This window comes from Gossypium raimondii, chromosome 2, assembly GCF_025698545.1.
Source record: "Gossypium raimondii isolate GPD5lz chromosome 2, ASM2569854v1, whole genome shotgun sequence".
In the NCBI taxonomy this organism is placed as follows: domain Eukaryota; kingdom Viridiplantae; phylum Streptophyta; class Magnoliopsida; order Malvales; family Malvaceae; genus Gossypium; species Gossypium raimondii.
The window spans coordinates 6,312,837-6,327,056 of NC_068566.1; the positions used below are offsets into that span (position 1 = coordinate 6,312,837).

General features: G+C 32.5%; 3 protein-coding genes and 1 non-coding gene across 4 annotated transcripts; 2 read left to right on the forward strand and 2 right to left on the reverse strand.

Moving 5' to 3' along the window:
- Positions 1-378: 378 nt before the first annotated feature.
- Positions 379-1,953, reverse strand: LOC105787879 (crocetin glucosyltransferase, chloroplastic). Its single transcript, XM_012614472.2, has one exon. It carries the CDS (start codon positions 1,895-1,897, stop codon positions 536-538), a length of 1,362 nt encoding a protein of 453 aa, XP_012469926.1. The 5' UTR covers positions 1,898-1,953; the 3' UTR covers positions 379-535.
- Positions 1,954-2,920: 967 nt separating this feature from the next.
- On the forward strand, positions 2,921-5,589 carry LOC105787880 (violaxanthin de-epoxidase, chloroplastic). Its single transcript, XM_052625348.1, has 2 exons — positions 2,921-3,386; positions 3,737-5,589. Exons 1-2 carry the CDS (start codon positions 3,078-3,080, stop codon positions 5,045-5,047), a joined length of 1,620 nt encoding a protein of 539 aa, XP_052481308.1. The 5' UTR covers positions 2,921-3,077; the 3' UTR covers positions 5,048-5,589.
- On the reverse strand, positions 5,175-5,291 carry LOC128039418 (U5 spliceosomal RNA). Its single transcript, XR_008193921.1, has one exon. It is a non-coding gene; the product is annotated as a U5 spliceosomal RNA (small nuclear RNA).
- Positions 5,590-10,176: 4,587 nt separating the features above from the next.
- On the forward strand, positions 10,177-12,724 carry LOC105787881 (probable WRKY transcription factor 13). The gene is made up of 3 exons (XM_012614475.2): positions 10,177-10,567; positions 10,650-10,868; positions 12,376-12,724. Exons 1-3 carry the CDS (start codon positions 10,311-10,313, stop codon positions 12,545-12,547), a joined length of 648 nt encoding a protein of 215 aa, XP_012469929.1. The 5' UTR covers positions 10,177-10,310; the 3' UTR covers positions 12,548-12,724.
- The last annotated feature ends 1,496 nt before the right edge of the window (positions 12,725-14,220 follow it).

A 14,220-nucleotide genomic window follows, 5' to 3' on the forward strand; every position in this document is an offset into this window, starting at 1 on the left:
TCTAGTTAGAATTAGTTTTTTTTTTTGAACTTGGTACAGATGATGTGATTAGATAAAAATTAATTAAAATTTAAAAATATTATATTACATTAATTTTCATCTCATAGGATTAGTATAAACAATATTATTTGGATATGTTTGAAGTAAATTGTAGATATTGTTGTTTTAAATAATCCCAACAAAGTAAAGATGGTGTTAGGAGTTTAAGAAATCCAATTAGGTTTGTTTAAATATATAGCTTTTTGCAATGATTAAAGTTTGATGTCTTTTGAAGTGGCAATGCTTTAAGAAAAGGTGAAAGATTTCAATATTAATATAAAATTTTAATAATATACTTAAAATTAATTAAAAACCTTTCTCCTATCATTTTAAACTATATTCCAAATATAAAACAATATTACTAAATAAAAATATGTATTTAATACACCAACAAAATTTATAAAATGATATTTCATTTTTTAACAATATTAGATCATGTCTGGAAATAAATTAAAATTTTATAATTATTTATTTTATATAAAATAACTGGAATTATTTATTTATTTGTAAGCTCTTCCACGAAAGCTTTAATGTTGTTATATGAAGTCCCTCCTTCCTCCACAGCTTCTTTAGCCAAATCCTTCCATTTCTTGGCATTCTTTTTAATTTCTTCACCTCCCATCACCATTTCCAAGCATCTTTTTATCTCACCAGCTTCAACCATTCCATCTTCATTCTCTCTTAGACGTACACCTGTTTTCCATACATCTTGGACGAGCTTGGAATTGGTTCCTTGGTCTACCCATTGAGGAAATGTCACCATGGGTACCCCTGAAACCAAGCTTTCGAACGTCGAGTTCCACCCACTGTGTGTTAAAAAGCATCCGATCGATGGGTGGGAAAGAACTTGCACTTGTGGGCACCATGGCACTATCATCCCTAGCTTTTTCAGTTCATTTAACCTACTCAATGGATCCTTTTCTTGTTCATCAGTACTTTCCCTTATCACCCACAAAAATGGACGCCCAGTTTCAAGCAACCCCTTCGCGAGTAGCTCCATTTGTGGTTTAGCCAATGTGGAAAGGCTCCCAAATGCGACATAAATGACTGATGTTTGAGGCTTTGTGTTGAGCCATTCCATTTCTCTATGCTCTTTTGTGACCTTGAAAAGATCACCTCCCATGGATGTTTCAGCAAGGTTTGGCATTAGTGGTCCGATTCCGACCATACTGTACCACTTGTCAGCCGCTTTTATGGCTTCAGTTTCTAATAGATCGAACGTGTTAACTAAAACTCTGGGGTTGGTCTCTTGGTCAAGAACTTCTACATGTTCTTTCATGGTTAAGAGTGGCATAGCTTGTGGATTGGACGGGATGAAAAAGGAAGGTAAATCATGGCGAGAAAGCGGTGGCAGCCCCGGCATTTGAACTGTAAACATGGGGTCATCGATGTTTTTGGTAATGATCTCATGGTATCCCTTGAAGTAATGGTAACAGATGTTCAAAAGAGAAGCAGGTTGGAACCAGAGGAGGGTGGCTGGGATGTGAAACTCACGAGCCACCGTTGCCACCCAAGGGAGAAGAGTACAGTAAACAATGGAAGTGAACCTAGTGCCTTGATCAGCAAGAAACTCTCTCAAGGATTGAGTACCGTGACGCTTTGTCTCGGAAAGGTAATGATTCGTGTCACCGGAAAGTTGAAAGGCATGGTCATAGCCGTCGGAGTAATAGGCGTAGGACAAGCCATGGACAGGTGAAGCTTTGTTGAATCGGTGAATCATGGAAGAAGCCGACATCAACGTGACGTGGACGCCATTGTTGATGAGGTTATTGGCAAATTGAAGGGAAGGGTTAATGTGGCCTTGAGAAGCGAATGTTACTAAGAGGACTTGGGGGGGTGGTTGTTGTTGGTCCGCCATTGAAGGGCAGATGATGAGTCGGTATTCTAGTTATAACTTGACAGTTAATGGGATGAGGATAATTGCAGAGGCTGAAATGGGTTCTTATACACACCGAAAAAGAAGAAGTAATAATTGGAGTTGAAAATGTGACGTTTGCGGTGACGCCCCGCTCAATTGAAAATGCTTTTTAAGTTAAAATAGTCTGTACATATATACGAAAGGTTTTGAAGGTTGGATTATGCATTTCATTCATCCCCTGGCATTTGTGAAAAGTACGAGGATACGACGATTCACAAGTTTGTGTGATAATCGCGTGTATCCTCTATTATTTCTTCATTCTTAAAATATTAACCATATAAAATTATAATAATTTTACTCGAGATAAATAAAAAATTTATTATTATGAACCTTACCAATGGACAAGTTATGGGATTAGAATATTTAAGAGGCTGCTATGATTTTCTTTTATTAATACACAATTGGAATTGAGAATTGACGTTTGCGATGATGCTTGATGCTGAGATACACACAATCCAATCTGATTCAGAATTGGTGAGATTGAATGTGTGAAAGGTCCAACCCTAAATTTTAAATCAATACCACATCACTGCTCACTTAAGTACACAACTTTCTAGTTCACTTAAATTTCCAACTTTGATGAAATTAGGACATAAATACTAAATTTACAATCTAAGTATAGTGCACTCTACTCTCTTTCAATTTTGAAACTGTAAATTAGTCCCTCTTTCGTTAATTGTGATATAATAACAAATTTATCCCTCAATGTTTGTATATATATTTTAATTTGGGCTTAGTTTTAAAAAATTCAACAAATTTAATCTCAAACATTTACATATTTGCAAAAACATTGTGAGTTAAATTTATTAAATTATGATTAAATTGGTAGAATATGTAAATTATGAGAGCTAAATTTATTATTATGCTAAATTGATTAAAAATATTATCATTTTCATTAATTTTTTTTAATAACTCAGGATTAAATTGTTGAGTACCGGAGCGTATGTTGACATATCCTTCAACAGAAACACGCCACGTATTGAAACGCCGGTTCTAGCAAGTTGGAAAAGGCGGGCGGGTTCTACACTCCTCTACCAACCAACCACCATTTTCAATCCTACTTAGTTTAGCGTTGCAAGTAACTCTCCCTCCCACTCTTACCTTTCAAACCCGTAAAGTCATGAGCTTGGTTCTGGAACCTCCGCCTCCACCTCTATCCAAATCCAAAACCGGTGCTCCGCTCAAACGCTGCTTCACCTCCATCCGCACCGCTTTACCTCCGCCAAACCATCGATTCAGAGCCTCTCGTTTTCCACTGCATCCGACTTCCAGCTCTAGACCAACTGTTACTGTGGTTCTAAAGACGGAGAAGGAAAAAAATGCGGTGACGGAGCAAAAAGACCCGCCGGTAAGGATTGTGGCAGTGGTCGGCCAAGGAAGCGTCAGCCCATTAAAATGCACCCCCTGGGAGGAGGTTATGATGCACACCGTAAGTGTTACTATTTTTTACTTGATATTTTCTTAAAATTCATTTTGTTTTTCGTTCTCATTTTACTTTTAGTTTAAGATTTCGAAAGATATTTGGGAATTTTTTTTCATATAGATTTAAAATTTTGACAAAAATTAAGAAAAGAGAGTATATGATTTTACAATTTTACTAACATTGATATTAAATTAATTTAGTGTAGCAAAACTTGCAATTGAACCTAAAAAGCTATCAGTTTATTTTGTAGTGTTGCATTTACATTAATGGACTTTTTTATTGAGCAAGTGTGGAATTTTGATGGTGCTATTTTGGGAATTATATATGGTTTCTTGATTGTTTATGCTACTGATCAGGCAAAAAGATTGAAATGGGTGGATGAAGGATATGAAATGGTTGTTGTCACTGACAATTTCCATCAATCTAATGATCAAACAGCCATGGACCTGCAAAAGGAATTGGCTTGTGCAGATATTTTGCTAGTTGTAGCTGTTACTAATCAAGACTCGGTGAAATGGATTGGGACAAATAGCGGAAACATCCCTAACGTAATCTGCTTTGAATCCGATCCGGGTTTGGTTAACAAATTAGGAGGCTCTTATGTCCACAGTGAAATGAAAGGAAGTATCTTTGACAAAGTGGTGGGAATTTCTCAACTGAAGAAAACAGATGAAACAAAGGAAGTTGTGCAAACCGTATCGGAGGCATGGGACCGGTGTAATTCTGACGATATAAGGTTCTGTTTGTTGGTTATTATCAATGCTTATATTCAGCCAGTCCCGACCTTGAAGAACTTGAGATCAAAGGGCTTTTCAACCCTGAACTGTATGGTGAAGAATTGTGGACCTCAGATATTGGATTGTCTTATGGATCCGAATTGTAGGAAAGCACTTCAATGCTTGAACAAATGCAGCCCTGTAGATCAGGTGTGTAATTATCGGTGTATTGCTTCATTTGAAAGTCCGAAACTAGAAGCATTTTCTCTGTGTGTTCTTCAGAAAAACAATTGTCTTGATTTAGATGCGAAGATCCCCGAAAAGCCGTACGTGCAGCCTATGCTTAAGTTTCGAGGGAAGGACTTGTGCCATGAAACCGCCGAAGATTTATTTGTTGGTTGGTTGGGGAGTTTGGATTGGAGTTGGCGAGTCGTAGCAGGGCAGAACCCAGCCTATGATCAGTTCCCATGTCAGTACCAGCTATTTTACAGGGGAAAGGCGAAGGGATCGTTTTGGTACGAGCCAGTTTTTCAGGTTAAAACTTTAGAAGGAGAATTGGTTTGGAGGCGTCGTAAATATCGAGTCAAGAGAGCAAACGTTCCAGGGACATTTTACTTCAGTGTCTTGGATAACGGGGTTGTTTCGAAGGAGTATTGGACAATCGTAGATGTATCAGAAGATTTTAGTTGGGGTCTGTTCCATTACCATGGGGCAGCACGAGTGGCCGGACAATCGTACACTGGAGCGGTGCTGGTTAGTCCGGATGGGACATACCCTAAACAGACACAGAGCAACAGATTATCTTCAGCTTTGGAGAAATGTGGAATTAAGGAATGGGAATTATATACGGTTGATAACTGTGCATGCCAAGATCCTCCATTAGGAATTCCAGAAGGTTCAAGTTTACATTCAATGCTTGATGCAAAAGACCAGAGCTGGAGCTCAGTTTAAGGATGGCCTAATGTTCATAAATTCCTACAGGGAATAGGGGAGTATCGAAGTTAAAATGTGATATTTTGATTTTTTCTTCTTGATACCTAAAACTAGCTTTTAAAGTCTTTCACTAATGATTGATAGGGCCGTTCCACATAGAACCACCCTCCAAAAATAGGCGTATGCCGCCAAGAGCGGCGAGCACACGGTATTCTTTAGTAAAAGGCGAAAGAATAGTTCGCTTTGTGCTCACCGCACGGCTCCGTGACTTGCATACCTCCATTAGCTCTTTAATTTATGGAAGTGGGTTGGGATGCGATTTTATGTATTGTGGCGATGTGGGATCCTTTTCCTCCAATTTCGACTGTTTTTAGGGTTTAGGGGCATGCAGTTCTCCACTCCTCTCCTAAATTACACACTTTTCTATCACGTTTTCCTCTCATTTTTTAATCCTTTAATTTTATAAGCTAATATGGTACAATAAATTCCTAATCCTATGTTTGTTTTTTATTGGATTTTTGTCTTGTTTGAATAAATATATCTCCTACTTTTCTTTGAAATATTTAGATTTTGAACTTTAATTATTTTGTTTATTTAATAAAATGTTTCTGAGAGAAAAAAAAACAAAGAATTAAACCTATAGATTTCAGCATAATATAATTTTTGCACTTGACAATTAAATTTATTTTAGTGTGTTTCTTTTATCTATTTTGATACTTAAACTTGAGTCGATTCATTTTGGTTCCTAAACATCATTTGAAAATTAAAAAATATAAAATTTTTCAAATAATGGCGTGGTATAATTGCTAGATAAATAATAATCAATTAATTAATTAAAAATTTATAAACAATTTATTAAATTGGTCCAACCACTTTGCTCGAACTAGTATATCAGTCGGTTTTTAGTTCAATTGGCCCAACTAATCAATCTAGCCTTGAATTTAATTGATAAGTTCAAGTATAAAAATGAATAAAATATATGTATATATAAATACAAAAATAGACTTAATTATTAAGTTAAATGGCTAAAAATTATATTATCCCTAAGAATTAACATCTTCAGTGCCAAAGAAGCAAATGTGAGTGTTAACTATTAAGTGATAAATGATTTTTATTGGTATTAACTATCCATTGATATAAGAAGGCTAGTGCATGTAGTTTGTAAAAATATGGTTCTGTAGGCAGCCTATTTCGTGTTTGGGATGGGTGTGGCATTAGCAGTTCGTGAAGCTCTTTCATGGCTAAAGGAGAGGAGGGTCGCTGCTGTCATCGTAGAATCTGAATTGGGTCTAGTGGCTAATGATTGTTTTCTGATTTTAGCAAATGGAAATGGAACGGCTCATAACTTTGCTCAGCTAAGTGTTTTGAACACTCTTATTTCGAATACTCTCTTGGTGAATTTTAAGGAAGCTAATAGATATAAAAAGAGGTGTATAGAATGAGATTGTTGGCTTGTGTTAATCATCATAACCTTTGATATTTGTTACATTTTATCACTCTTTCAATCTTTCATATGAAAAATATTAAAAAAGTTGCAGCAGAAATTGTTCCTAATGCTTAAACCCGGGTCACGTGAAATTCAGGAAGTTGACAGTATGCTACATGTTCAATGCTCATCATTATGGTTACTGTGTACTAATGTTCAATTTCCACTACTACCACTTACCCAACATTTTTTTCTCTTTTCTTTTCTTAAATTTAAACTTTTTAATAATTAAAAAGAAAAACACCCACTCCCCAGACCCGCAGAAAGAGAGAGGTCATGTCGATGGCACCTTAGTCATGGGTATATGGCAAAGGCATGAAATGTTTAGTTAAATTCTATTATTAGTTTATGTAGTACGCAATAGAGGTACTCATGGGCCGGGTGACTCCGGCATAGCAAATGGGCTTAAAAATTTGGTTGGACTTAACTCGGCCCACGGGCACCTTTTATGTAATACCATGTTAGCTTTCTACTTTTACATATTATTCACAAAAAAGCTAGTTAGTAGATTTAACTATTGTTACTTGTGTCAATATTAAAATTTCAAAATTTGAAATGTACAATGACTCAGAATGATTCGCTACGAGAGCATGGACTAAATCTACGACTTTACACATTATTCAAGATTGATAGAATTTAATCAAACGAGTTTAACCACTACCATTTTGAATCAAACCTAAAATCTTAATTCTCAAAAAGTTTGAGGACTAAAATTTACTAATTAAAAAATACAATAATTAAAATTAACCAAAATAAAATATATGAATTAAATCCTCAAACTAAAAAAAAAACTAATAACACAAATTGAAGTAATGTTTTGTGAGCAAAATTTATGCATGTTGGATAGGTAAGTGATAAAAATCTTAAATTGTTTGGCCATTTTTATGCAATATTTGTTAGTGTAAGATATTATTGCATATTATCTTGCTTAATTCCTTTTAAGTTTGTCGTTTAGTAGCTCCTTTTTCTTTTTATTTACTTGCGATGGAAATTAAATTATCAAAGCAATGTTTGATGTAAAAATAATTTATTCGATATATATATCACTTAAATATTGAATTAATTGTAGTATTATATTCAAATTCAATCTTTTTATTAGAAAATACTTTTTTATATTAGGATTATATTTAAAATAAATTATGTTGTATTTAATCGATTGAATCTTAATTCATTTGATATTATAAAATGTAGAAGGTAAATTAATTTGAATGTATTTAGACACATTTTATTTTCGATTTAAGGGTTTGGGAAGTAAAGCTTATATTTATATAAGAAATATGAAGGAATGTAGGTTGATATAGTGTTTAAATTAAAATGGGTGCTGTTTGTATGATTTGAAAGTTAGCTGAGGGAGAAGAGTAAATGTTAGAGAGCGTGGTGTAATCATTCCATGGAATTTTAGTGAATCATAACCCGGAATCCCGCCCATCCTATCCATATCTTCAACCTTCAATTCTCTTTCTATTTTAATATCTCAACCAATTTTAATCTTAATAATATCTATATTCGATGCATAACTTTAAATCCAAACGAAAGATAAAATTGGGATAAGTAGAGCTCTTGTTATTAACTGAATCGAATTAGTATTAACTAGATTAATCAAACTTTTTAAATCTTTAACCATTAATCGAACTCAATTTTTTTCAAAACAAATTAATCAAACCAAACTATTTCGGTTAATTCGATAGGATAACTCAATTAGCTAAAATTTTTATATTTTTTTGTTAAAACAAAAAAATAAATGGGTAATGTTCATTTAACCGAATTAACCGAATTGGTAATAAATAATACTGGTTAAATGAACCAATAATCAAACTTTTAAAAAACTATTAGCCGACCTCCGACTGAATTAGATCGGTGAATCGATAGATTAACCAAATTAGTTCGGTTCAATCGGTTAATTCAATTTTAATCGAAATTTGAACCCCTGCTAAGGTGAAAATAATAAGGAAATAAAAGAATGATGAGGTGTAAGTTATAAAGATAGACAAAATGAAAAGAAGTTTGGGAATTGAGATTGCCAAGTCCCTATCTCCCCCAAATTAGGGCCCATTTCATAAACTTTATTTTAGGGGGGTTATAATTTCATAAACTAACTAAACAACACTAATATCTAAACATTAGGTTTAAATTTTCTCTTTTGAAAAGGAACCCAAAAAGGGTCATTGCAAAGTGCAAATTATGCTTCATAATTATTCCCTTAAAACGTACCGTTTTGACATCATGACTACGTTTGTTCCACGCCAGCTTCAACTGCAAATTATATAAAATAAAATAAAAACAATGTATCCAATATTTTTATTTATCAAAATTTTGCAGTAAGTTGCAATCCATAATTATATCTTCATTTTGAATTTCTTCAAATTTGCATAAAAAAAAAATGAAACATCATATATCTAATTATTGTTGTCTTTTGATTCATGATGTAATTTTTTTAGGATAAGTTGCATGATACAATTATATACATATCATTATAAGCTCCTTTTGCTCATGTATAATTTTAATTTCAATTAATAATAATAATAAAAAACAACAACCTTATAATCCTATAACATGTTTAATGATTTTTAACCATCATTTTATCACAAATATAATTACCATCAAAAGTACCAAATTAACATAATTGATGAATAATAGAATTGTATACAATAATCAAAATGATGAGAGCAGTGGGTGTATATATGGTCCACAAAGAATATTTATGGGAAATTAAAAATTAATTATTTAGCAAAAGAAGTGTAATTATTATGTTGAATATTGAAGAGATGATGATAACAATATAATGGAGGTGGGCTTGGAATTTGAGAAATGGTGGGGTTGGTTTTGGAGGAGAAGTATATACAAAAAGTGAAAATAGCAAAAGGTGACAACCTTTTCTGGGCAAAAGTCAAATAGGGCCTATTTCATGATATCTTCACCTCTGATTCGCAGACGATTCATCATCATTGCCACCCTCTTGTCATTTTTTCCCTAATCTAAAAGGAATTAGACAATTAAACTGATTATTATACAAATGAATATATAATTTCATTTTTTTCACTTATTACTGGTTTTTTTAGCAATGAATTTTACTCTCTCTCTCTCTCTATAAAGTTTTTGTGTTTGTTTAAAAAAAATTGGAGGGTAGGTGTAGCAAAGTTTGATGAAAATGGAGTGCATGGATATTCCATGCAATTACAGCTAAGAATGAAGCAATATTTGTCATGTATTGTTGACATTCTTGAAACAGGAAGAATCCACTAACAAAATGAGACATGTAAATGTAATTGCATGAGGTCAAAGAGTAACATGTCTTGCACTAAAACCCTCTAAACAGACGGTTTGCCCTAAACTCTCATAATTTACCTTTAGTGACACCTAAGAAAAAATTAAAATATTTTTATATTTACAAAAGAATAAATGCTATTATAATTATGTTTTTATTTTAATCATAACATTTTAACCTTAAACATATGAATTGTAAGCTTTTTGACTTAGTTATTTCAACTAAAACTTTATTTAATTTTAATATAAATCTTTTATAAATACAGCTCTTTTTTTCTTTTAATAAGAAACTAAAAGGATAAAAAGAAGAAAAACGTGCTTGGGTCACATTAAAGCATTTCATAATAATTATAAAACTTAGTATATATAATTTTTATTGTCTATCAATCCTAGAAGTTTCAAGTTTGAGAGAGACCCTTCCTTGAGTTGTTAAAATCTAAGACTATTTCTACTTGTAGTCTATCTTCCAAAATTCCCTATACTTCTGTAAAGGAAACCAAAACCTAACTTAATTCCTTTCTCATCAAGATTATGTCACAGCAAGCCATGCTAAACCAGGAGTTGTTTGAGGAAAAAGAGATGCCTCAAATGGGTTTCTTTACTTTCCCTCAAACCCTCACTTCATATCCTCCTCCATTTGGTTGCCTCAAAGCTTTCAATATTGCACCTCCTCCTGCTAATCTAACTGAAACCCTCTTCTCTCATCCAAAGCATAGAGAAGAAGACTCAGGTTCTGATTTTGCAGGACCCCAACTCCTTTCCTTGCACAGTTCCACTCCAAACCTATGGTGAATATATTACCCTCTTAAATCATTGTGTAATCATGTAAATAATATACTCCTTATTTATTGTTTTCTGAAATGGTTTTAGGGCATGGGGAGAGGTAAACGAGTGTCTGGGAACCAAGAAAAGTAGTGGAGATGATCATCTAGGAGTTTCAGCAATGAAAATGAAGAGGATAAAAGGAAGAAGAAAGGTAAGGGAACCTAGGTTTTGCTTCAAGACCATGAGTGATGTGGATGTGCTGGATGATGGTTACAAATGGAGAAAGTACGGCCAGAAAGTGGTAAAAAACACCCAGCATCCCAGGTATATTCATATTCATTACATTTCACACTCAACAAAGATATCTCCCTTTTTTTTTTTTTTTACTTTTTTACATTTAAATTTCATCAAGGTTTTTGGCTATGGCCTTAGTAGTACCCCATATACACATGCTATGTTTCCTCTTTTTTATTTTATTTCCCTCTGTCATGTAATTATGCATTTGGTTAATCATGACTGCTAGGGCTTTCCAGTACACTCCTGTTGCTGCATGAGATGGGGGGAAGGGGATTTTAATCATGAAAATTACAATACCGAAATTCTTATAGAACCCTAAAAGAAGTCATTATTATCTTCGAAAAGATACAAAATCACAATAAAAAAAAGGGGGAAATTATAAAACAATTTGTAAATTTATAATGCATATCACAAAAAAGGGAAGCTATAGCCTAGAATAATATCTTCACTACATAACAAAATTGGCAATACCATTACCATAATGAAATTATATCCCAACAATTCTAGTTGATTAAATAGAGAGGTTCACTTTTCCATGCCATAACAATAAGCTAAAGTGCCTAGGTAACTGGTATGCATGTATATATGTATTTTAAGGTAAACAATGTAGGAGTTTAGTATGAACTGTAAGCGTTTCACTTTTCGATTTGTCACTATGTAAGAAAAGACACTTTGCTTACAAAGTAGAAACTCTAAGGGCAATGATTTTAGCTCTGAATAACAAAAGAGTACTACATGATTATGCACCTATATATAAATATGTACACTTTTAGGGTTTTGAGTATCATTTGATTTTCTAAAATTATGGGGTTGAAGAGACCACACCATAAGAGACAAAGAAAACCATGAGACATGAGGGAGAGGAAACAATGCTTCTAAATTTGCTACCAATTAGCATATGTAGGCTACATTATATATATTTCTTTTTGGTTTTGGAAAAGAGTAAACCATATAATCAAGGATTGCTAGGGAAATCTAGATAGCTAAAATATAAATTACATTTTTTTTAAATAAAGGATAAGGGTAGGGTTTTTTTTTAGGAATGGAATCAAAGATTGGTGTTAAATATAAAGTTGGAAAATAATGACAAGGGGGTTTATTTTTTAACAACAAAATTTGAGTATTTATTTGATAATTACTTTACTTTGTAGTATAACCAAAGTCATCTAATTTCTAAACAAAATAATGAGTATGGTGGAAGTAGGGCCCTAAATCCTGACTTATGTGAAAGGGGAACGCCCTACTCATAATAAACTTAAGGACTTATCATAGCTTGATTAACTTCATTCATATCCACCGTCATGCAACCTTTCACATGCTCACTAGAAATCCCTTTCTTTTTCACTGTTAAATTCATTATTTCACATTCAAGCCCTCCTATTCTTACCCAATTTGCTGCATGCGTTTCACTATTATTTTCACTATGCACATTCTCATCATACCCATAAACAACATTATTTGCAATCTCATCATACCCATAAACAACATTATTTGCAATCACATGTAAAAAAAAATTGAATGGAATCGTGTGCAGGAGCTACTATCGGTGTACGCAAGATAATTGCCGGGTAAAGAAACGAGTGGAGCGACTAGCGGAGGATCCGAGAATGGTGATTACCACCTACGAAGGGCGGCACGCTCATTCTCCGTCGCAGGATTCCGAGGACTCTCACCACCCTCACTCTCACCTTAACAATTTCTTCTAGCACCCCCATCTAAACCATATATATTTTGTATACATTATCTTTATATTTGTTTTTAACTTTTTTTTAATGAGATAGAATAATTTTTGTTTATGATAGTATACAGATATTAATGCAATGATCTTATATCAATGAAGTAATTATGGTTGAATAAAATTGAAAGGATAATGTTTGTATGTACATTCTCTCGACCTCTTTGTTATGCTATGTTGAATTCAATTTGGTCGAAAAATCATTAAATCATATAATGGACTTAATTTCACCCATCACAATCCTAAATAAATAAATATAGAATGTTTTGTGAATTGATCCAACATCAATTTCATTATATTAAAAGTAAGTCTCTACCTAGTTGTAGGAAAATCTAGCATGCCAACCAAAGTGGGCACAAAATGAAAAGAGAAAATTGACAGTAAGCCACCTTGTTAAAATGTACATCCAACTTCATCAATCAGTCAATCAATCCAGTGATTGAAAATTTGGGCTTTAAGAGCCCGCTAAGAAACTTGCTCTGTAATGAATATGGTGATACGTATATCATCCTCAAAAACAATGATGCGATCATAAATCTGAAGTACAAATATTCCTTTGCTATTTCCATGTATCTTTTAGTGATAATTATGAGAAGAAGCATTGCAGAAATATATAACATTATTATCTACTTTCCTATTTGTTTGTTTGCAATTTTTGTCTTTCTTTTATTAACTGTTGAAAAGATGAGTATAGTTCATTGGATCAGTTGCAAGGTTGAATTTACCAATTATTTCCAAATGATTCTGGTTTTCTTAAATAAGAATAGTCCAATGGGCTATCATTTGGCTAAATAATTCTTTTAATCCCAAACAATAAACCATATGAACATTTTGCAATCTAAATTATTCAATTACCATATTAAAAAATTTATAAATCTTAACTAATCAATTAATAAAATTGTCATCATCTCTTGTATCGACAACACAAACCTATCCCTACATGTTTTACTGAAATTAAAAAATTAGGAAAAGTTATAAATATCATAAAATTGTAAAAAATATTATAAAATATACAGAAATATAGAAAATTTTATAATATAAAGTCGTAAGAAAATTATAAAAATGTAAAGAAATATAAATTTCATACAAAAATATAAAAATTATAAAATGCTTCTTTTGGTATAATAATTTTAACCACATGTCACGTTGTGTTGCGACAAAAAATGGGGTTGTTAACTTTAACGGTCATTGATTTTAATATTTTTACTATTTTTATAATTTTTTATTTTCTAATAAATTTTAAATATTTTATTAAAATTTTATAACTTTTATAATTTTATAATTTTTTTGCCACATGTCATGCCGTGATTGTAAAAAATTAGGGAAATTAAAGTTAACGGTTAAAGTGTCTTTTGATACATTTTGACCGTTCAAATTACCAAATTGAGTGAGAAAAAGTAGAGGTTTAATTGTTTTTTTTAAGTTCTTTGATACATTTTGAAAGTTCAAATATCCAATTGAGAGAAAAAATAAAGGTTTAAATATTTTTTTAAAAATTGAGGGTTTTTAGACCCTTAAACCAATTTTTTATTCAAATTTAAATTTAAAATATATAAATATTTTAAATAAAAAAATCAAGCTTTTGGGTTGACTCGATCTTTGGACCCACGTTTAGAATAAAATTTTTCAATTAACACTCGCTAT